This window comes from Phodopus roborovskii, unplaced genomic scaffold (assembly GCF_943737965.1).
Source record: "Phodopus roborovskii unplaced genomic scaffold, PHOROB, whole genome shotgun sequence".
NCBI lineage: Eukaryota > Metazoa > Chordata > Mammalia > Rodentia > Cricetidae > Phodopus > Phodopus roborovskii.
In genome coordinates this window covers 4,019,533-4,040,996 of record NW_026126721.1, presented here as the reverse complement: position 1 = coordinate 4,040,996, position 21,464 = coordinate 4,019,533, and the positions used below count along the sequence as shown (strand labels likewise).

Below are 21,464 nucleotides of genomic sequence, written 5' to 3'. Positions count from 1 at the left end.
TTTACTTTATTTTCTTTCATCCTCCCTCCATTCCTCCTTTCCTCTCTCCCTCTCTCCCAGCTCTTTTGAGACAGGTCTGACTGACTCTATAGCTCTTGTTATCCTGGAACTTGCTATGTAGACCAGGATGGCCTTGAACTTGCATCAGTCCTTCTGCCTTAGCCTCTCAGTGCTAAGATTATAGGCATATGCTGTTCCACACAGTTGTACTTATCTTTTTATAAATAGTTTTGTGTCATACTGCTAGTCCTCATTTCTAGATGGTAAGGACAGTGGTGGTTATTTTTGAGAGGTTTGAGACAATCACTGATGATTTCTACTTGAATTTTGCTGGCACCAAAAATACATAGTTTAGGATTTTCTTCTCTATGCTACTAACTACTTAAATACAAATGGCTTTTCTTCTCTATACTACTAACTACTTAAAAACAAGTGGCAGCGAAGATAGCTCTGAAAATTCTGGGAAGTCCCAAGGGCCTAACCATTAGTGGTGGCACAGAAAAATCATATTGATCAGTGAATAAATGTTTGTTTGTCCCTGAAAGAGTGACAGTACTAGGAATTAACTTTCAGACTCTGTGTCACATGTTTGGAAGATTAATGGAGGTCACATAGCTAGACTGGGGATTTGTGCAAGTATCAGTGGTTTGTCCACATTGAATAGAGGACATTCAGATTTGAAGGAAATAGTTCTCTAATTAATACAATACTTTAATGGTATTTTTTTTTTAAAAAAAAGATATAAAATCTCTGCCATATATTCCTACTTTAGTGACCTACGTCACTGATCCTTGGTAAAGGCAACCATAGAAGGCCCCTTAAAAACACTGTTGGAGCTGGGCATGGTGATGCATGCCTTTAATCCCAGCACTCAGGAGGAAGAGGCAGGGAGCTAGATTTCTGAATTCGAGGCTAGCCTGGTCTACAAAGTGAGTTCTGAGACAGCTAAGTCTATTAAAACCTGCCTCCCGAAATAGCACCATTGGATCAACCTAGTCTCCTCAAGCTGAAATGGAGCCTGGGGTTGGTTGGTGCTATTTGTCAGCTAGACACTCCACACAGCCATCATAATGATACTCAAAGGCAAATGCTGCTACAGTCTCTGTTTCAGAAACGGGGATGGAGGCCAGGTAAGGCTCACCAACTGGCCTGGAGCCATACTACTGGGGAATGTCCCAGCTGAGTTGGAACTCAGACAGCACTGCTGCAGGGTGTTAAAAGTGCTACCTGTCAGGACAAAATCTCATAGTACAGCTGGAAACATGTATAAAAAAATTAGCTTGGGCTAATGATGGAACTCAGTAGAATGGTTGTTTAGCCAGCACTAAGCCCTGGGTTCCATCCCTAGCACCACATAAACTGGGAGGGATCATGCACACCTGCCATCCACAGTGCTGGGTAGATGGAAGCAGGGTATCAAAAGTTCAAGTGTGGTGGCACACACCTTTAGTCTCTGCACTCTGGAGGCAGAGGCAGATGAATCTCTGTAAGTTTAAGGCTAGCTTGGTCTACAGAGAGCGTTCAGGACAGCCAGGCTATACAGAGAAGCACTGTCTCAATGCCCCCCCCCCACTCTGCCTGCCAAATGTTCAAGGGCATCTTTAGCTATATAGAAAGTTGGAGGCTGGCTTGAGCTATATGAGATCCTATCTCAAAAACAAAGTAACACTTGATGTTGGAACGTAGAATGTTAGTAAATGCTCTAATATTGAACTATGGTGACAGCCAGCCATTTGTTTAAAAATATACTTATGAAAAATTATAGCAACATGTTATAGTGACTTACAGTCTAAGATAATCACAAATATCACAAATAATTAATATTTCTAGACTTTTTTTTACATTTGTGAAGCCTTTATGTAAAGAAGTGAGTGAATGATCAGTTCTATTTTTCTTTTTACTTTCTTTCTTCTTTTTTTTTTTTTTTTTTTTTTTTTTTGGTTTTTCAAGACAGGGTTTCTCTGTATTGCTTTGGAGCCTGTCCTGGAACTAGCTCTGTAGATCAGGCTGGCCTTGAACTCACAGAGATCCACCTGCCTCTGCCTTCCAAGTGCAAGTGCTGGGATTAAAGGCTTGTGCCACCAACACCCAGCTTCAGTTCTATTTTTCAAAAATAGTCACAACACTATTTCTGAATTCTGGGAGTTTTCTAGAGACTCAGCACTCCCCCATCAGGATTGTGATCTATTTTTTTTCTCATGTGACTTAGAGTGTACTTTTGCAACAGCCACAATGGACAGTATGTGACAAGAGGGCCACTGCCTGACTTCTGAGGCTAAGTGAGATAAAAATGACACAACGTCTGCATGATCTCTCTCAGGACAGTCAACTGGGAGCCTAGAGCCTCCAAGTAAGAAGGCCTGCCACCCAGTGCAGCCATATTGGAGAAGCCACATGATGGCACCATATGGAGCCTCAGCTATTCTAATGTGTTGACACTCCAAAGCCAGGACCTGATGGTAGTGAGCAAGCCTTCAAATAATTTCAGGTCCTGTCTCTAGTGAGAACTGTCTTTTTATGGTCAAGTCTCAGTACTAACCAGTGACAAAAATGAGGCATGTGTTCCTAGGTAAGCCATCGTGTTTTGAGATCAACTGTAAATGACCTTTAGAGCCCATACTACTTTTATGGTTGTGATAACCATAGTGATACAACTAGTTCCTGCCTCCCCAGCACTGTATTCACAAGTGTGTGTTACTCATCCTGCTTTGTGCATGGATTCTGTGGATCTAACACAGGTCCTCATGCTTGTGTGGTGAGCACTTTACTGAGGCAAGCTTTTTACCCAGCCTCTCATAGTAGTATCAGAAGGTAAAAGGACAGCAATATTATACCAAACCTAGCTGTCTGGAGCTGAAGAAAAAGATCTGTCTAACCCACAGCTGTGCTCCTTGACCTCCTTTCTTGGGCTCCTAGTCAGAGGTCAAGAGTTCCTTTTACTTCCCTCACCCAATCCAGTTGGTTAGAGCTGCTTCCAATCCCCCTTGCCCCATACCTGCCTCCCTGCCATTCATGGTAGACCATAGTAGTAATTCAAGATATCAGCCCTACTTTCTTGCTTTCTTTGAGCAATTAAATGGCATGTTTCTTGGCCATAGTGGCCTTCTGCTGGCCTTAGATCCTCAAGGTCAAAGACAGACCCAGAAACTTTAGAGGTTGCCCATGAGTACCAGCTTTACCAATTTATTGAGTCCTGTCCAGTTTTCATTTCCTGGCTTCTGGAAATGGAAGTGTTCAAATGCATGTGAGAAGTACCTGGGCATGTTTACCTCCCTGGCACTGATGCCACTTAAAATATCACTACTTTCTTGAGTTTGAGCTTGCATGTTGTTTCCAGAGGGGATCGTGGAAATTCTGGATCCTTGTGTCCAGACAGATTCTGCTTTTTCCCAGAAAAATAAACATAGACTATAGTGTCCTGAAGACTAATTCAGTACTCTGAGAAATAGCAACTTTTAAACCTCTTCTAACCAATAGTGTGCATTCATGCCACTGAGCTCAGTTTTAAAACTGCAGAGTCAGAGGCTAAATGGCTTAGTGGTTAAGAGAACTGGCTGCAATTTCCAGAAGCCACATGGTGGCTGACAACCACCTAGAATGAGATCTAGTGCCCTCTTCTGGAGTGCAGGTATACTGCAGGCAGAACACTGTAGACACAATAAATAAATCTTCAAAATAAAACAAACCCCCACAGAGCCGTAGAATTAGAGATCTGAAAGGGCTATCACAACGTTCATTTTATGGATGAGAAGACTAAAGCCCACAGAAGTCAGCAGGCCTTTTCCCATCTTGCCACAGGTGAATGAAGGCAAAATCAGTCAGGGACTTGCAGATTTGTTAATGATCTTTCTAAACTGTAGCCTTCAGAGTGAAGAGATCAGGGGACTGTTTCGTCTCACACAAGTTCTTCTGAAAAGGGCCAAAGAACATAATGTGGAGTTTTAAAGTTAAAAAAATGCCATTTTATTGTATTGTTTGTGAGCAACTTATCAATAATGTTGTCGTGGATTATTCTCACAAATCCATAAGGGGAAGTCTTGATTTTCTACCTAAGGGATGTGAGGAAACTGGCCCAGAGCTGAAAGCCTGTGGAAGAGCACATACTGGGGATCAAACTTTGTTTTACCTGCCTCCAAACTTAGTTTTTCCAGTGATGTGGTACCGATCAAACAGAATGGAATTGGTCAACTGAACATGACTGAGGAACGCTGTTGTACACCCAGATTCTGGTGTTAATTCAAAGAAATGATGGATTAGAGTTTTTGTGATTAATTGTTGTCTATGCTTTGTATAGCTGGACCTTCTCCTTTTGGCATTGGGCACAGTCAAGGGTTTCTTCAGAGCGGTCTTGGTGGCTTCTGGCATTTTGTTCTGAAAGACTCACTCTCTCAAAAATCATTTCTATCATGTCCCCAAAGCTGTTGGTCTAAACTGCTGTGGACCACACAGTAACTACTGGCAAGCTCACTTACTTGCTCTTATGTCTTAAGCCCTTGTGTCACCTACCCACACTTCTTTTTTCTCCTCTCAATCTTCTCTTCCTCATTTATGATAACATTAAAACTTCTTTGTTATTTAAGGTGTTTGCAAGAAGTTCCAATAGGGTTTGTTGCCCTAGTGGTCCTGAAATAATGCATTGGATTGATTCAATGAAGGTTAGTGAATACTTACTGCACTCCAGGCCCAGCCACAGAGAGGCAAAAATGACTAAGTTTTTCATTTTGCAGAAGATCACAGTAAAGGGAAGTTAGTAGTCTATCTGATGTGCGTAGGAGTCCTGATAAGGAAGTCTTTGAAATGCCTAAGCAGGATGCAACAGTTCTCTTTCTGTGGGGAAATTAATACAATTTCTGTAGGTGAAGAGATGCAGCAAAGTGCTCTACAGAATAAACCAGAACTTTCCAGGCAGAGAACCAGAAGTCTTTCAAAGGAGAGCAGCAGCACATTCAAAGGGGTGGCATTTGAGGGCAAATATGCAGAGAGCCACCACTTATTTCAGGGTAGCATTTCTTTTATACTTAGTTGGGGCCTTGATTATTCTTGTTGATCTTTATCCTGACTTCTTTCATCTCTAGAATCCATTATATCTATACCAACACCCAACTATGCACAGACTAGGTTTCTTTTAAATGATACAGATCCCTATTCTGAGGGGGAGCTGACCCATTCAGAGTAGCTTTTAACATCAAAGACTTAAATGCCATCATTGATGCTATCACTGCTAACACATGCTTGTCTTTGTTGGGCTCTGGTGAATTGAGTTTATGGGATAGAGTCTGTTTTCATCTGTTGTTGAAGACTTTGATCCTGGCCTCTTGGGGGCTTCATGCTGAGACTAAGCCTTACAGATATTTTCTTGCCTTAAGGGATTAGATAAAAGACCTAGGTGTCCTGCATGGTTTCCAAAGTCCCTTTGTCAATAAATAATGGTTACATAGGAGAGATGCTGTCTTCTCAGGCAGAATACTACCAGCTTGAGCTGTAGTTCCATCCTATCTTTTCAGGGCCTTGTCATCCATTGCTGCTTCAATACCCTTCACTGCTGGGGTTGCTTTTCCTTTCTGTAGATAGAGCTGACTTCACTCAACTTCATTTTCCAGAGCCCAAGTGGGCATGATTATATGCTGATAAAATTTTATTTACAAAATTAGATGTCCTGAATTTTCCTGTGGCATGCAGTTTGCGGAGATTTAATGTAGGTGATTCAGGTCAAGAATGGATCTCAGATTCAGACAGGGAGGATGCATACACAGGCATCAAGATCATAAGCAGAGCTATCATCTGCCAGCAAAATTCCTGTTGGGAAGCAGGAATAAATACAAGTGGAAGAAACAATGATCCCCTTCTCAGGTGCAGATGATGATGTGTATCTGTTCAGGGTTCCTACACCATACTGAGCTGACAGAGTTGGCCAGTTCATTAGTCAGGTAGCTGACCCAAGCCACAGATTTCCTTCTTGTTGCTCCCATATCTGGCTGTACTCAAGTTACTCCTCCATTTGTGCTATCCCACTGGATCCCATACAGAATCCCATTCATTTTTCTCACCCATGTTGTCTCTGTTTGTGTTTTTCCCAGTCATCCCTTGGTCCCTTCTCCTTGTCCTCAACCTCCTTTGGGGGTCACTGGAAGGTAACCAAAACTCTGTTGATGAGATCATGTTTACTTTTCTCTACTAATTCTGGGTCTAATGGTCATACCTGACATCCTCCATCAATGTCTACAGATGGATGTGTTGTGGAGATGGCTCAATGGGTAAAGCACTTGCCATGCAATCATACGACTAGAATTCAGATCCCCAGAACCCATGTAAAATTGGACGTGGCAACTCATTTGTGTATAATTCCAGAGCTCCAATGATGAGATAAGAATGAGACCACAGAAGCCTGGGAAGCTGTTGGGCCAGCCAGCCTGATGTACACAGAAGTGAATAATAGATTTAATAGAAACTGTCTCAAAGAAGGTGGAAGGCAAAGGGCAACACCTGGGCTTGCCCCCTGCCACTTATCTATGCACACCCACACACCCCCACTTCTCCCCAAAATGAAAAGCTTGCAGATGTATTTATTCTCTGAAGTAGCTTTTCACTGTAGCACTGTAGCCTGGAGTAGCTGCTGCAATAGAGACTTGCTTAGATTTCAGGTAGTCCCTTTCCCCTCTTTGAGATACATCTCAGTCTGTAGCAGAGTTTGATCTTGAATTCATGGCAGTTTTTCTGCCTCATTTCCCAAGTACTGGGATTATATGTATGGGCCACTGTCCAGCACTAACTTTCCTTTAGTAGTAGGGCCAAATTCTTACATCAACTGAGGTGTTTTGTTTTTGTTTTTGACAAAAAAAAAATGTGGGCCTACAGCCTGCCATCTTATTTTTCCTCATCAGAGGTCTTCCTTCCCACATATCATAGAGGTTGTGACCATCTTGTTTTGGTAAAAATGAGAATGCTACCTCTGCTTTCTAATTTTATTCCTTCCCTTAAATTATTGGTTATGGTATTGGTTGCTACTGACTTATGCAATGTGATTCTTCTCTGGGTACTCATCAGTGAGTGCAGTTTTCTACTTGGCATAGCTCAGAACTCAAACTTTGAAAGTTTTAAAGCAGCCAAGTTGCACAGATCATCAATAATCAATAACTGTGGCCATTTTATTACTTGTAAGGTGATTACCCTATTTTGTTCACAATGACTTTTCTAGTTGATTAAAGTGCAGTTTCATTGGGGCATGGTTGAGTACTCTAGATGCGTTCATAAAGCAATGAGAGATCTGGACATAAATATTTTTATAACCACCTCCAATGTTTTCATTGATTTCAAGACTTTTGTGGCCTTTATACTATAATTCAAATTTCTATGTTTTTTGCCAAAGTCATTTTTATTTGGTGCATTTCCAGGCTCTCGTCTTTATATAAATAAATATATATATATATATATATATATATATATATATATATATATATATAATCTGTGTTAACCTGAATGAGCATAGGTCCTGCTACAAACATTTTCTGTGCCTCAAATTGGTTCCTATGTGATGTGGAAATGAGACTCTGAGGGTGGTTGAACATGATTGACTGGTTTCTAGGCCAGGGGAGTCTGAAGAGTTGGAATGGAAAGGTTATCTAAGACATTCAAATATTTTACTGTCCTGGCAGCAAGACCCATTTTGGCAGTATTAAGAAAAACTTAAATGAGTGTCTGTTCCCAGAGCTCCTTGTCCAGGGCACTGTGGGGCCAGCTTTGCTTGACTCTTGGCTGTCAGTGGTTTGTCCTATTGCTTTTGTTGATATCCATGGTGACCCTCCTCTAACAGAGGGCTGCTGCCACTTACAGATCGCCTTGATTACCACTTGTGCACCAAAGTCTCTGCAGCTACTGTTGTACATCTGGACATCTGTGATAACAACCACAGGGTCTGTTTACTTCTTTCGTCTATTCTGTCTCTCAGGAGAACCAATGATTTTGGTTATTATTTTTTTTATTTTACATATCGATCCCAGTTCCCTCCCCTTCCCTCCCTCTCTCCCTCTCTCCCACCCTCTCATGCCCCCTGAGACCACCCTCCCCTCCCATTCCTCCCATCCATATGTAGGTTGATGCCTTCCAGGAGGGGTTATCGAAATCTGTCAAGTCATTTGGAGTAGGGACTTTGCCTTCTCTCCTGTCCCTAGGTTAAAGCAGTATCCCCTCATGGGGGATGTGCCCTCAAGGTCCTTTTGTGCATCAGGAATACATCCTGGTTCTACTGTCTGAGGCCCCTTAGACTGCCAAGGCTTTCTAACTGAGACCCATGTTCAGGGGGTCTGAGTCAGTTCCAAGCTGGATTCTCAACTATCAGTCTGTGGGGGGGGGCATTAGCTCCTCCTTGTTCAGGTCAGCTGTCTCTATATAGCCTGGTCTTGTCCTCCCTCTCTGTATCTGGATTCCAGTTTAGCTCAGAGTTTAGCTTTGGTTGTCTGCTTCTGTTTCCATCAGCTACTAGATGGGGATTCTATGATGGTAGATAAGTTAGTCATCAATCTCATTATCAGGGAAGGGCATTTATGGTAGCCTTTCCACTGTTTCTCAAATTGTTAGTTGGGGTCAGTCTTGTAGGTCTCTGGACATTTCTGTAGTCAGTTTTCTCTTCAAATCTATAATGGCTCCCTCTTTTATGGCCTCTCTCTCTCTCTCTCTCTCTCTCTCTCTCTCTCTCTCTCTCTCTCTCTCTCCTCTGTCTATTCCTCCCCTGACTCAATCTTCCTAGTCCCACATGCTTTCCTCTCCTCCCCTTCTCTTTACTACTCTGCGGAAGAAAACAAAACAAAACAATGGAATCTTGAAATTTGAAGGCAAGTGGATGGAACTTGAAGAAACCATCCCAAATGAGGTAACCCAGTCACAAAAAGAGGAACAGGGTATGTACTCACTCATATATGGATTTTAGACATAGAGCAAAGGATCACCAGCCTATAATTCACACTGCCAGAAAAATTAGGATACAAGGAGGATTCTAAGAGATTCATATAAGGTCCCTCATAGAAGGGGAAAGAGAAAGATCTCCTGAGCATATGGGGAGTGGGGTGGGGGCAGTGAGTGGAGAGGGAACTAGGATTTTGGTTATTTTTATTTGCCAGTCTGATTCCTTTTGTAGAACACGGAAAGAAAATCATACTTGTGAACTGTATTTGCAAATTTGCTTATTCACTAAAATTTACCATCTTATGTGCTCTTCAGCTTAGCATCACTGTAACAAAATATCTGATCTAGTCATCCTAAAAAGAAGAAGGGTTTATTGGGTTGGTACATGGTTTTCGAGGTCCAGCCTGTGATCGATTAGCCACTAGCTTTGGGATTGTAGTGACAGTATACATTGTGGTACGATTTTGTAAGGAGACAGAGACTTACTTCATGGCCAGGACATGAGCGGGGAGTGAAGGGAGACAGCTGGGGCCAAGCACTCCCCTTTGGGACACAGACCTTATCATATAAGGACACCATAGGTTTCATTACCTCTCAATAGCACCACCTTGAGGGCAAAGTATGTAATACATGGACTTTTTTTGTTTTTGTTTTCTTTTGTTTTTTTGCCTGTCAGCTGCAACATTGGTTTTGGGACTACAGACTGAACCTGTTGCACTGACTACTCCCATTGGGGCATGGGGACAGGTGAGGGCGTGGCCTGGAGGGGACTAGGCCTGTGGTTCCATACCCCAGCTCTCTCTCTCTCATTTCCTGGTTGGAGACAGAGAGCCTCAGGAGGTATCCTTGGGACGGGAACCTGCGGCAGTCATCTGTTTTGGTGTAAATGATTTCTCCTAGAATAAACATCCATCAGCCTCTTGTTTCCCAGATTCATATATACAACGCTGTATCTGGTGTCAGTGCAACAGGTACGGGTGGGGTGGATATCTCACTACACCAGAGTTCTTGGGCTTCCAATGCACACAGTATATCATGACGTATTTATCAACTTATGTGATTGTGTAAAACAACTACACACACACACACACGTATTTCAGATCTTGATTGATAACATGTTAATTTCCAATAATAACAGTACAAAATAGTCACTTTTCTGTTAACAGAGACTTTTGCAAATAGGAGAATGTGTTACATGGCTATAAGTTTTTGCAATCTAACATTCACTTGTTATCCATTCTTAAGCTACTTATAAACTCCATTTGGATGATTTCATACAATAGAATCTAGAGTAGATTTGGTTTTCTGTAACTCAGGATCTTATTTTTTCTTTTTTGTTTAAGGAATTTTTATTAAAGCAAAAATTTTATAATCCAAATTGTTTCCTTGCTCAGTCATCGGTTCTGCTACTTGAAACAGAACTGACATTCCAAGCTATTCCACAGTAAAGAATTACAAAATTAAAGGGAGAAATGCTTTCCCAAGGTCTATAAAACATTAATTTGTTTTTATATTTTACTATTTCTTATTGTTTTAAATCATGTAATTTTATAAAAGAGGAAGGAAAGAAAAAAAAAAGTCTCCCGCGGAGGGGAGAGAGACGTGGATTTTTTTGTAATATATATGTATGTATATGTATATGTGTATATATATTTACATATATATGTTTTTTCAAATATTTTATTTAGTTTTTTTAAAGTAATAAATGTGTGTTCGGAGTCTGGAGCACACACTCCACACTGTCAGCACTAACCGCTGGGGAGAAGGCTGTAACGCAGAATCTTAAAGATCAGAGTAAATAGATTTTGTTTTTGTTTTTGTTTTGTTTTGTTTTTTGTATCACACTCAAGAAACACTAATGTGTGAAACAAGCTATAACAATAACAGGATCCACTTTATTTGTTGGCTTACACATCCAGTCATCTTCATCTTCATGAATCCATTGGAGCTAACTTTCTCATGACTTAAGTTCACCTAGCAATTTCCAGAAGCATTCACATGGCAGCAGTTCATTTGTACCAGTGGATGTATTCTACCAAGCAATCAAAGGAGTAATTCCTTTCATTTTCTAAATAATTACAGCTGTTCTTGCTAGAATCATTTCAGATAAAGGTCACTCACAATTTCTGTTGTAATACCTCTCTTATTTCTCAGCTTTAAAAATTTACTTTCTTCTTTTCTATTTTTTATTTAAATTTGGAATAAGCTTGTTTTACATATTTTTCCCAGTTCCCTCACCCTCCCATTCTCCCCTGTCCCCCCACCAACCCCTATCCCATCCCCTTTCTGCTTCCCGGGGGGGGGTGAGACTTTCCATGGGGAGTCTTCAGAGTCTGTCATATCATTTGGAGCAGGGCCTAGGCCCTCCCCCATGAATACTTGGACTTTTAAGGGTCATTTAATAACCAATCTATAGTAGCAAGGCTTTAAAGGTTAGTCACTGACTTGGTAATTGTGTAGAATGGTGGAAAGTTCAAGTCACTAGAAACACATCTAGCAGCTGTGGTCAGAGAAGATAACCCACTTTTGTGTTCCCATGGTCATACTGTAAATAAGTGGCCTTTTTTCTGTTTTATTGAGTTTCTCATTAAAAACAAACCCCCAAGCCCATGCTCCTTTTGTTTGGGAAAGTTGCTGTCTAAAGTATCCTTGATAAGCTGCACTGTAGGGCTATCCATGTTCCTATGTGGGAGAACATTATTTGTGATGTGCTTTGTGGAGAAAATATCTCTGATAGAGAAACTTCATTTGGGCTTCAGCAATGGTACAGTTGGTTGAGTTCAAGGATACTGAATGAGTAGTGTCTATCAAATAAGAAAAATGCCTTTAAATAGAAACACAAAAGATGATATATTGACAGGTTGAAAAAAGTCATGAGCAGAGGCTTGCAGGATTCAAGGGCATTGTCTGATATTTCCTAATTCAGTGTTCAATATCACTCTGCAGAAGATAACTGGTGAATAATAAGGGTCAACTGTGTACATGTAATATTACAGCAGATATACTGATGTGGAAATAATTTTTTGTGTTATGTAAAAATGGAAGCAGGGAATGGTGGCACATGCTTTACCCAAGAGGCAGAGGTAAAAGGATCAGGAGTTTCTGGTCATTCTCTGTGACCAGTCTAGGCTACAGGAGACCCTGTCTACAAACAAATAAACAAACAAGGAGTCTGTGGTAATGTAGTTGCCTAATATGAGAAAGGTCCATTCAGCACACAGTACCAACCCCCACATACATAAGGGTGGGGGGAAGAAAAGTAGATAGAGTTCTTGGATTATGGTGCTATATTCATGTTGTGGTAATGCTTACTTTGTTTCTTTGTGGAGTTTGGGGTTGAACCCAAGCCCTCATGAATGCTATGCAGACACTCTTGTCCTGAGCTACACACGAGCCCTGTTTGCATTTTTAACAGGTGGACTTCTCTTCCAGGAGTAACTAGCATGGTCAGTGAAGGAACCATGAATGCCTCTGGGAACCTAATGGATTTCCTTGATGAGCCCTTCCCTGATGTGGGGACTTATGAGGACTTTCATACCATAGACTGGCTGAGGGAAAAGTCCAGGGACACTGACAGACACAGAAAGGTAGGTGGTACCATGCTAAGGGGGTCTTTACCAATAGTTCCACGATGCTTCCATGTGTAGGTTATGATGTGAGACTGAGGCATGTTAATTTCACAGCAGGAAAGAGCTAGTAGAGGAAGTAGAGACAAAGACTGGAAGTTACAATATCAGGCACTGTGAATAAAAATAGGACCAGTGAAGGCAGTACAGGGACCTTGGAGTCATACACCTTTGGACCACATCTTGCCCTGGACAACTTCATGGTGGTTGCATTTGAGGCTGTCATTTCTGGGCCTCATTATTCATCCTTGAGAATAAATGTGATTAGAATGGAAGATTGGATGAAATTGTGTGTGTCTCTGTGTATAAGTGTGTCATCGTGCTGCCAGACATCTAGTTGCCATTCAGTGTATACTAGAATGGGACACAATGCAGTTATGACTGATGCTTTGGTATCACTTAGGAGGAATGACTAGAGAAGCAGTTTTCAGAGAGGTAAGATTTTAATTTGGTCTCTCAGTGTGACCAAGAGTTTGGTAGTCAGAAGGAAAGGATACTAAATATCAGGAGTGGGTTTTTTTTTTTTGTTAAGTCATAGGGGCATGAAAGAATGTGACATATTTAGGTCATTCAGGGGGTCCTAAGTTTGTTGGAGGATTCATAGAAGGACTTGAATAGAGATGAACCTAACTATGGGGCTGTGTTAGGAACCATTACTTGGCCCACTGGAAGGAGTTGGTCAAGGCCACAGAGGACAGTAAGGAGGTGCTGCAGAGAGAAAAACAGGAAGCTTGGGAGTGTGGTCAGGAGGAAGGAAGATTTCTTACTGTAGGCTGTAAAAAAGACTGCCTGGGATCAGGTTCAAGCCATCTAAAGGAAGGATTCGAGTGAAATGGAGTCATAGACCTATAGGCTTTTGTAAGACAAGATGAGGTTTCTGAAGTGGAGTGGGGATTGTCCTGCAGTAGGCTGGGAGACAGCATGCTGTGCAGCTCAGTGTGAGGCTAGGGCTCACCCTGGAGATTGAGAGTATCCTCACCTGCAGATGCCTGCTGAAGCTTGAGACATGGCCAAGGAGGCTTGGGTACTTAGATAGAGAAGTGCAGGTAGAAACAGGACCCTGGAAAAGTTAGGGTACAGGTTATGGCTACAGAGGAAGACAGGTGAGAATCAGAGAAACAGACTTGGAAGAAGCAGACAGGGATGGCATACGAAACAAAAAATAAATGATGTTAGAGGAGCATTAGGGCTCCCCCAGAGTGGGGAGGGAAAGAGACATGCTTTAAAAATGACATAATGGTCTTTAAAGAGTGAGTGTATCCCCCAAATGAACACTTAAGTCAAAATCTGCATTGAATCTGAGTTGCACTTTGATTGTGAAGAGAGACAGGGATCCTGTGTTGCATCCTTATAGACCTGTGGACTAGAAAGCCCATTGCTGCAAGTCACTATATGCCTGGGCATTTGGTGGCTTAATTATATTCCTCTTCTCAGTCATGTTGTTTCCTAAGGAACCCACTTTAGAGAAAGAAGCACGAACTGAAATTGTGTTCTGATCAACTGCTGTATGTACTTCATTTCCAGATAACCAGCAAAAGCAAGGAGTCAATCTGGGAATTCATCAAGAGCCTGTTGGATGCATGGTCTGGATGGGTGGTGATGCTACTCATCGGGCTGCTGGCAGGTGCGTGCAAGACATGTGTGCTGTGCTTCTAGCACTCTCAAACTCCAGATGTTTGGGAGACACTGAAGCTATTTCAATGCAATGGGTTTGCTTGAACTATTTAAAACCAAAATACCTGAACAAGTTTTTACCCTAGAATATACTAAGACTAATGTCAGAGCCTGACCCTAGTTGTGGCACCACAGACATACACAGAGATGGGTCACAAAACAAGTGTGGGCTTCTGGAAAGTTGTAATTAACAGCACTGCTCGTTCCTGTCCATACACTGAATAGATTTATCACTATCCTGGGTTTTAACCAAAACATGCATTTTATATGGCTATTTATAGGGTTACAAAATATGGAAGCATTAAAAGTCTGAAGCATCAAGCACCACATATGGTGGGCTTTTCCTACGACTGGAAAGCCCTGAACTGTGTGATTAAACATTCTGTGATGTTCAAAATAATGCTAATTACCCATAGGATTCAAAGTGAGTCCAGGACAGTTGCATTTAGACTATGCACTTTTCTTACCCTTAAAGACTTCTCATCCTCCATTGTGAAAATCTCAGTGCCATTTTGTGGACAGTAGATATTTGGCTCTTTGTGGTAGTTGTTTGCTGAAGTTACCTTCTTTTTAGGCGACTATAAAGATGGTGTTAAACAGCCTTTTTTGGGAAAAACACTATGGTGCTGAGTAAGGAATTTTACCTTCATCATTCTAATGTGCAATTGGAGGCAGCAAACATTTAGAAAGCTGGTTCTATGGACCTGTACAGTGTAAATTGAAGGAAGGTGCAGAATGAAGGGGTTTTGGAGATAGGCACTTCCAGTGTTCTTTGGATGTGAATGCTTATTGGGAGATCTAGAAAGTAGCACCATTTTCCATGGCTCCAATGGTGGGAGGACTCAGGTATCCAACAGCCTGGATGGATGTTCCCTTGGTTTGCCTCTGCATAATTAATTTACCAGAACTTACCATAAGGCGGCACTGTTGCACCACAGACCAAAGCCGAGCTCAGTCACAGAACAACTTGAGTCAGCAAAGGAGATTGATTGAATGAAGCATAATGTGACTGTGAAAGGTTGAAAAATGATGGATCTCGGGGTGATCATCAAATCTTGCACATGTGCACATGTCAATTTCCACTTGAGACTTTCTCTCATCACTTCTCTAAAAAAAAAAAAAACCTTTCTTTCCTTGAGCCTCTCCCTCACCAGTTTCTCTCCCTTTCTCTGTTTCTTTCTCTTTGTGTGTAATAGCTTTACTGAGTTGCACTACACATATTGCATGATTGACCCATTTAAAGAGTAAAATTACAATTAAGTGGTTTCAGTATATGTACAGAGTTGTGCGATTATGATCATGACAAATTTTAGGACAATTCTATCATTCCTACCTAAATATTATCTGCACCTTTTAGCTATGGCAGGATCTAAACCATTACCAGTCTACTTCCTTTTACTATAGATTTGTCTGTTCTGGACATCCCATGTAAGTTGAACTTTATGCGTGTCTTTTGAAGTGGACTCAGGTCTAGATGCCTGGCCTGACCCTAACTATGACACAAAAACTAGATGATAAAGCCTTTTCTTTCTAGTACATAAACTAGTTGAAGTACACACACACATACACACACACACACACACACACACATACACACACATACACAAATATTTAGACATACACATGAATACATACATGCATACACACATATAGACATGTATACGCATATGCATACACATGCGGGCACACAGTCTGTTATTGAAGGTGGATTATATGGGCCTGGATATACCTTTAGGGCTCAGTAGCAAGAGGGATACAAATAAGACAGTCAGGGAAGATGCACAATATGAAAGGAGAAAAAAGGTTTAGGGTCAAGCTTTGAGGAACTTTCCCCATTAAAAAGCCAGGTGGAGGAGGTAGAAAGATCATAGGAGACAGAAAATCCTAAAGCAAGGGGGAAACCAGGAGAGCTACACGTTGCAGAAGCCATGACTTTCTGGAAGAATGTAGTACTCAGAAGTTTCAAATGACACCAAGAGGATAAAACTAGGGTTGGTAACCTTCTTTCTGTAAAAGGCTAGCAAATAAGTGCTTTCAGTTTCCTGAGTTGTGTAGTCTCTTTATACATCAGCTCTGCCACTGTAGCAGGTCGAATAGCCACAGTCAGCATCCAGTGATAAAGTGTGGTTATGCAGGGATAAAGATTTATTAACCAAAAGCCAGTGGGCTATATACATATGGCCTTTTGGTTATGCGTTGTATGAAGTCTGGGTACAGGCTATTGCTTTCCTAGTGGAGGGAGGGAAAGGACTGGACTGAGGGGAAGAGGAAAGAAGGTAAGATCCAGGTGACTGAGGACTAGGGGTGACTTCAATGTTGATGAGAAGGAGCCGTCGGAGAGGGAAAGGTTGTTGATTTGCTTATGTGTTTAGTGCATATGATGTGTGTTATGTATGTGTTGTGTGTATGAATGGGTCCACCAGTACACACATATTTGGAGACAAGACAAAGATGTCTCCTGTGTTTATTTCTACAATATTCCCCTAAGTCAGGATCTCTTTTTGCACCTGAAGCTTGTTCTTTTGGCTAGACTGGCTTCTAGTATTTTCATGTTGCCTGGCTCAACAATGGGGGCATAAGCATACATGGTCATGCACAGATTTTATGTAGGTTCTGGGATTTGAACTCGGGTCCTCATGCTTGCATAGAAAAGTTTTATCTGCTAAGCCATCTCCTTAAATTGGGGATAATTTTTCAAGATATATATTGACAACCAAAAAACTTAGAGAGAGATGAGTGAATCCTGAACTTCTATCTGCCCTCACAGCTTGAGAGTGGAATTACATACCTCCTACCTGATTTTGAGAGCCTAGGAACTTTATGGATCCTTAGGCTGCCCACTGCCTGGCTCCTACCCTAAATGCTCAGGCCACTTCCAGATGAGTGAAAACAACTGTCAATTTTAGTGGCAGTGTCATAGCATGGGTGTGCCCTCTGCTTTGGGAAAACCCTGTCTTCTTTCCACGTGGCAATTCTTCATGATTCGTTCTTTTTCCAGGTACCTTGGCTGGGGTCATCGATCTTGCTGTTGACTGGATGACAGACCTGAAGGAGGGGGTCTGTCTGTCTGCCTTCTGGTACAGCCATGAGCAATGCTGCTGGACCTCCAATGAAACCACATTTGAGGACAGGGACAAGTGTCCCCTGTGGCAGAAATGGTCAGAGCTTCTGCTCAGCCAGTCCGAGGTGTGTATCTGTGTAGGATCTTGGCTGGGGACCACCATAACCCCAATTCCTTAATATCTGTGATTTTGCCTCAGATAATAATCTCTGGCTTCAGCAATGCTGCTGCTGGATCTCTTTGAGCTCTGCGGCTGCTCAAAATTGACCTGGAAAGCCCTTGCTCACCTTGGTGCCTCTTGCTCATGGACATTATATGTGTATTTTAGGAAGCCCTTTTTCTCCCTTTCTTTCTCCCTCACTTTGTCTGTCTTTTCTACCTTCCCTCCTCCCCTTACCTCTTTTCTGAGTTTTCAGACATCATCTTGCCCTATAGCTCACCCTGGCCTGGAATGCAGTCATTCTCCTGCTTCAGTTTCTCAAGTTCTGGGATCTCAGGCATGAGCTATCCAGTGTGTATGTAGGTGTATGTGTATGTGGTGTATTCTTGCCTTTTTCTTACTAAAGGTGTTTTCTTCTTTGTGCTGAAGAAATGGAGATGATTTTGATGTTTTAAGCTAAACAAAAAAATGTTAACTGTTTTTAAAGTAACACTTTCAAGGAGCCAATTTATACTTCATCAAATATTTCCACAGGTAGTACAAATCAGTGGCTTTCATCACATTCAGAATTGTGTAATGATCACCATGGTCAAATTTTAGAATATTTTTATCCATAACCCCCACCTACCCACCCACCCAAACAAAACTGTCAGTACTGGACCAGAGTCATTGATTGCTAGCCCCAAGCAACTGCCTGTGACATTTCTGTCTCTATACATTTCCGCTTTTTTGACAATTCAATATAATGAATCTGTGTACTATATGGACTTCATGTCACTTAGCATATTGGTTTCCAAGTTCCTTCATACTGCACCATACTGCACCATTTCCTTCCTTTTCATTGCTGTATGATAATCCACTGTATGGATAGGCTGCATATTATTTGATAAACATGTAATTCTTGTTTTGGCCTAGCCTAAAAGTTGTTACCATAAACATCTGTGTTCAAAGTGGGGGCATATATTATATCTCTTCGGTATAGGTACAACCTTTGGGTGAGAGGTGATCTCTAGATTTAACTTTTTGATGAACATGTAGAATGATTTCCAATGTGGTTATACCATTTTCCATTCCTATGAGCAGTATATGAGGGTCCTGATTTACCTACCTTCTTTCGAGCACTTGCTAGCATCTGCTTTCATTGTAGCTAACTTAGTGAGTGTGAAATAGTGTCTGTCTCATTGTGGTTTCCATTACCATTTTCCATAGAACTTTTTTTGACTCAATCAGAGAGGATGCTTCTGCAAAAAGCATGTCTCAGATACAGGGGTATATGGGAGACACATACATATAGTATTTCCCCTCACAGCATTTAGAAATTCAGATTGTCATGAATATTTTGCAGAGGCAGAGGCCAAAAGAAGGGAGAGGGTCATTGATGGCTCAGAAAGCCAGTGAAGGGAGCTAAATGACAAGCTTCACATTGGGGGTAATGGGAGAACTATTAAAGCTAGAATATGCTGGGATGATATCTGTAATCTATGTAATCTTCTTCCTTCCCTGTTTCTTTTGACTGACTTTTACTGTTGAGGACATTTGGAATATACTTTGCCAGTTTACTAAACCTCTCTGGATGGAGTATTCCCTCACATCTCAGAAACAGTCAAGACTCTTAAAATCTCACACATTCTCAGTGCTCTCCATTATTCCCCAAAATAAATTCTTTACTTCAGTTAATGGGCATTGTCAGATGGGCCTGGCAGGCTGCCATCATTTTTCCTACTTGCAGAATGTGTTCCAGGGGAAATAGAGGTGCCTATCTTTTCAACTCGTTCTAAGATTTAGTCTTTATTTCAAAGAATTACTCTTTAGAAGAGTGAAAAGTTATTTTTAGCCTCCAAAATGTACTTATTTAAGTGGATGAAATGTATTCCTTGGGCTGATTTCTCACCACATAGTATGTGAAAATATGTGGTTGCATTGCAGTCTCCAGGAATGTGTCTTTAAATTTAATAGGCACATATGTGGCCATGGCAATGGCCTAACAGGTAGGTGATCTCTGTTTCCTTTTGTCTTACTTGAATCATCCAGATGGCGAGAAGAAGCTGAAGCCTTGAGAAAGGAGAAAGTGCCCAGGCTGGGTGTTTATATCAGAAAAGAAACTATTAGCTACTTTGGAGAAAATGGTCCAATACATTCTTCTGAAGAGGATGTTTAAGCAGCACCCTTCTATGAGTGCCTGTCACATGTTAGCACTTGCTGGAATCTTCCAGAGGCTTGTTAAAATGCACTGGGATGTGTGCCTATGTGAAGTATCTGATTTGGCAGCCCTAGGGTGGGGCCCACAGGTTATGTTTCTGCCAACCTCTCAGGTGATGCTGCTGCTGTTGGTCCATGGACCACACATAGAGAAGCAGCCTTCTCAAGCACAGAACTGATGCTTATTCATTGTGGTCTGGGTGTGGCTGTAATAAAAGCTAAGAGAGACCATCCCACTACAGACAAGACAAAACAAATCATCCAGAGTCTCACAGGTAGAGTTTTCTGCACCACACCTTCTATTAACTGCAGTGCAAGTGATGATTACAACCCAGCATCATCCTTGCTTTCCATTACTGCTGAGATTTCATCCACTGGAAGCTTTGTGTAAATAGCTCCTGGAGAAACACCTGATGCTGTTTGTGTGTGGTGACTGTAGCAATAGCAACAACTGTTTCTTTTGCTTATGCAGGCCTGGGATGAACCTCTCTGAGCCCATCACAGCTTCATTTTTCTGATAGAGATGGTGGGGTTGGGTACACTACTCAGGTCTGCTATCCTTCATTGTTTCTTCCTTGTTTTGTGTCTGCTCTTTAGGGTGCCAGTGCTTACATTCTGAATTACTTAATGTACATTCTGTGGGCATTGCTGTTTGCATTTCTGGCTGTCTCCCTGGTACGTGTATTTGCTCCATATGCCTGCGGCTCTGGCATACCTGAGGTAAGTTGTGGCTAAAGTCCTGTGTGTCAGCTATAATCCCCACAATAAACTTACTAGATAGGCACTGTTAGTTCACTTGGTAGTTAAGGAAACTAAAGTACAAACTGGTTAGGTAACTTCCTTAAGTCTCCAAGCTGGCAAACTGTGAGTTGAACCCAGCAGTCTGACTTCACAATGAGTACTGTATTCAGCAGTTTTGATTTGTTGCTTCTCAAATGATTAGATCAACTTTTTTCACTTTCTTTTTTCTCTCTCTTTATTATTATTATTTTTTCTTATTTTACATATTGATCCCAGTTCCCTCTCTCTCCCATCCTCCCATACCCCCTAGACCCCCCTCCCATCCCATTCCCCACCCACTCCACAGGTAGGCAATAGATAAACTCTTAAACCTGAAGAATCTGGGTTCACAAAGCATCCACGTAAATGTGCTACTGTAGTAATTCTATAATGTAATGTGAAAAACAGACAGTAGCAGAGGAGTATTGCTGGGAATGTTTACTGATGATCAGAAGCTTTTGCGACATTTTGTTTTTCTGGTGACAGGGTAATAGGAATCTTTAAGAAAATTAATTCTGTTTTCAGTGCACACACTGGGAATATGCCTGTGTGAAGGTTCAGTTCTTGTCAATAATTTTCAGTATTTGGATGTAACCAGTGTGTCAAGGAAGGGACTGCATCATTCACTGGGATCGAACTTGAAGCTTTGGAGAGTCTACTGGTAGAACTATGGTAACTGAGCTGAATCCTGATAAATCTCAGGCAAAATGCTAATTAGAAATCATAAAATGTCCTGCATGTTCTATCTACTTAGCACACATGCATTGTTACTTGCATGGCAGTGGAAAGGGTAAGTGAAAGTAGAGTTGTGGGCTGATGTGATGGTCGTACTTATTTATCTTTGGATACAGTGTTTCATGTCTTTCAGGTGATCAGAAATCTTACTATGTAGTCAAAGACCGCCTTGAATTACTTATCCCCCTTCCTCAATTTTCCAGGTGCTGGGATTGCAAATGTGGACTACCAGGCTGAGTTTATGTGTTGCTGGGGTTTGAACCCAGAGCTTTATGTATCCTAGGGAAATGTTCTGCTAAATTTGCTACATCCCTAGTCCTCTGTTGTGCCT

At 41.5% G+C, this 21,464-nt stretch overlaps 1 protein-coding gene across 2 annotated transcripts in view; it reads left to right on the top strand.

Annotated features, from left to right (window-relative positions):
- Clcn4 (chloride voltage-gated channel 4) overlaps positions 1-21,464 on the top strand; it is a 68,061-nt gene that overhangs the window by 18,023 nt on the left and 28,574 nt on the right. Inside the window, exons 2-5 of one of the 2 annotated variants that reach the window (XM_051174862.1) lie at positions 12,331-12,485; positions 14,049-14,148; positions 17,197-17,384; positions 20,216-20,338. In XM_051174862.1, the coding sequence (XP_051030819.1) occupies positions 12,342-12,485; positions 14,049-14,148; positions 17,197-17,384; positions 20,216-20,338 (555 nt within the window). In that variant the 5' untranslated portion in view covers positions 12,331-12,341. Of the gene's footprint in view, positions 1-12,313; positions 12,486-14,048; positions 14,149-17,196; positions 17,385-20,215; positions 20,339-21,464 lie in introns of both variants that reach the window. The other variant, XM_051174861.1, reaches the window with a different exon arrangement.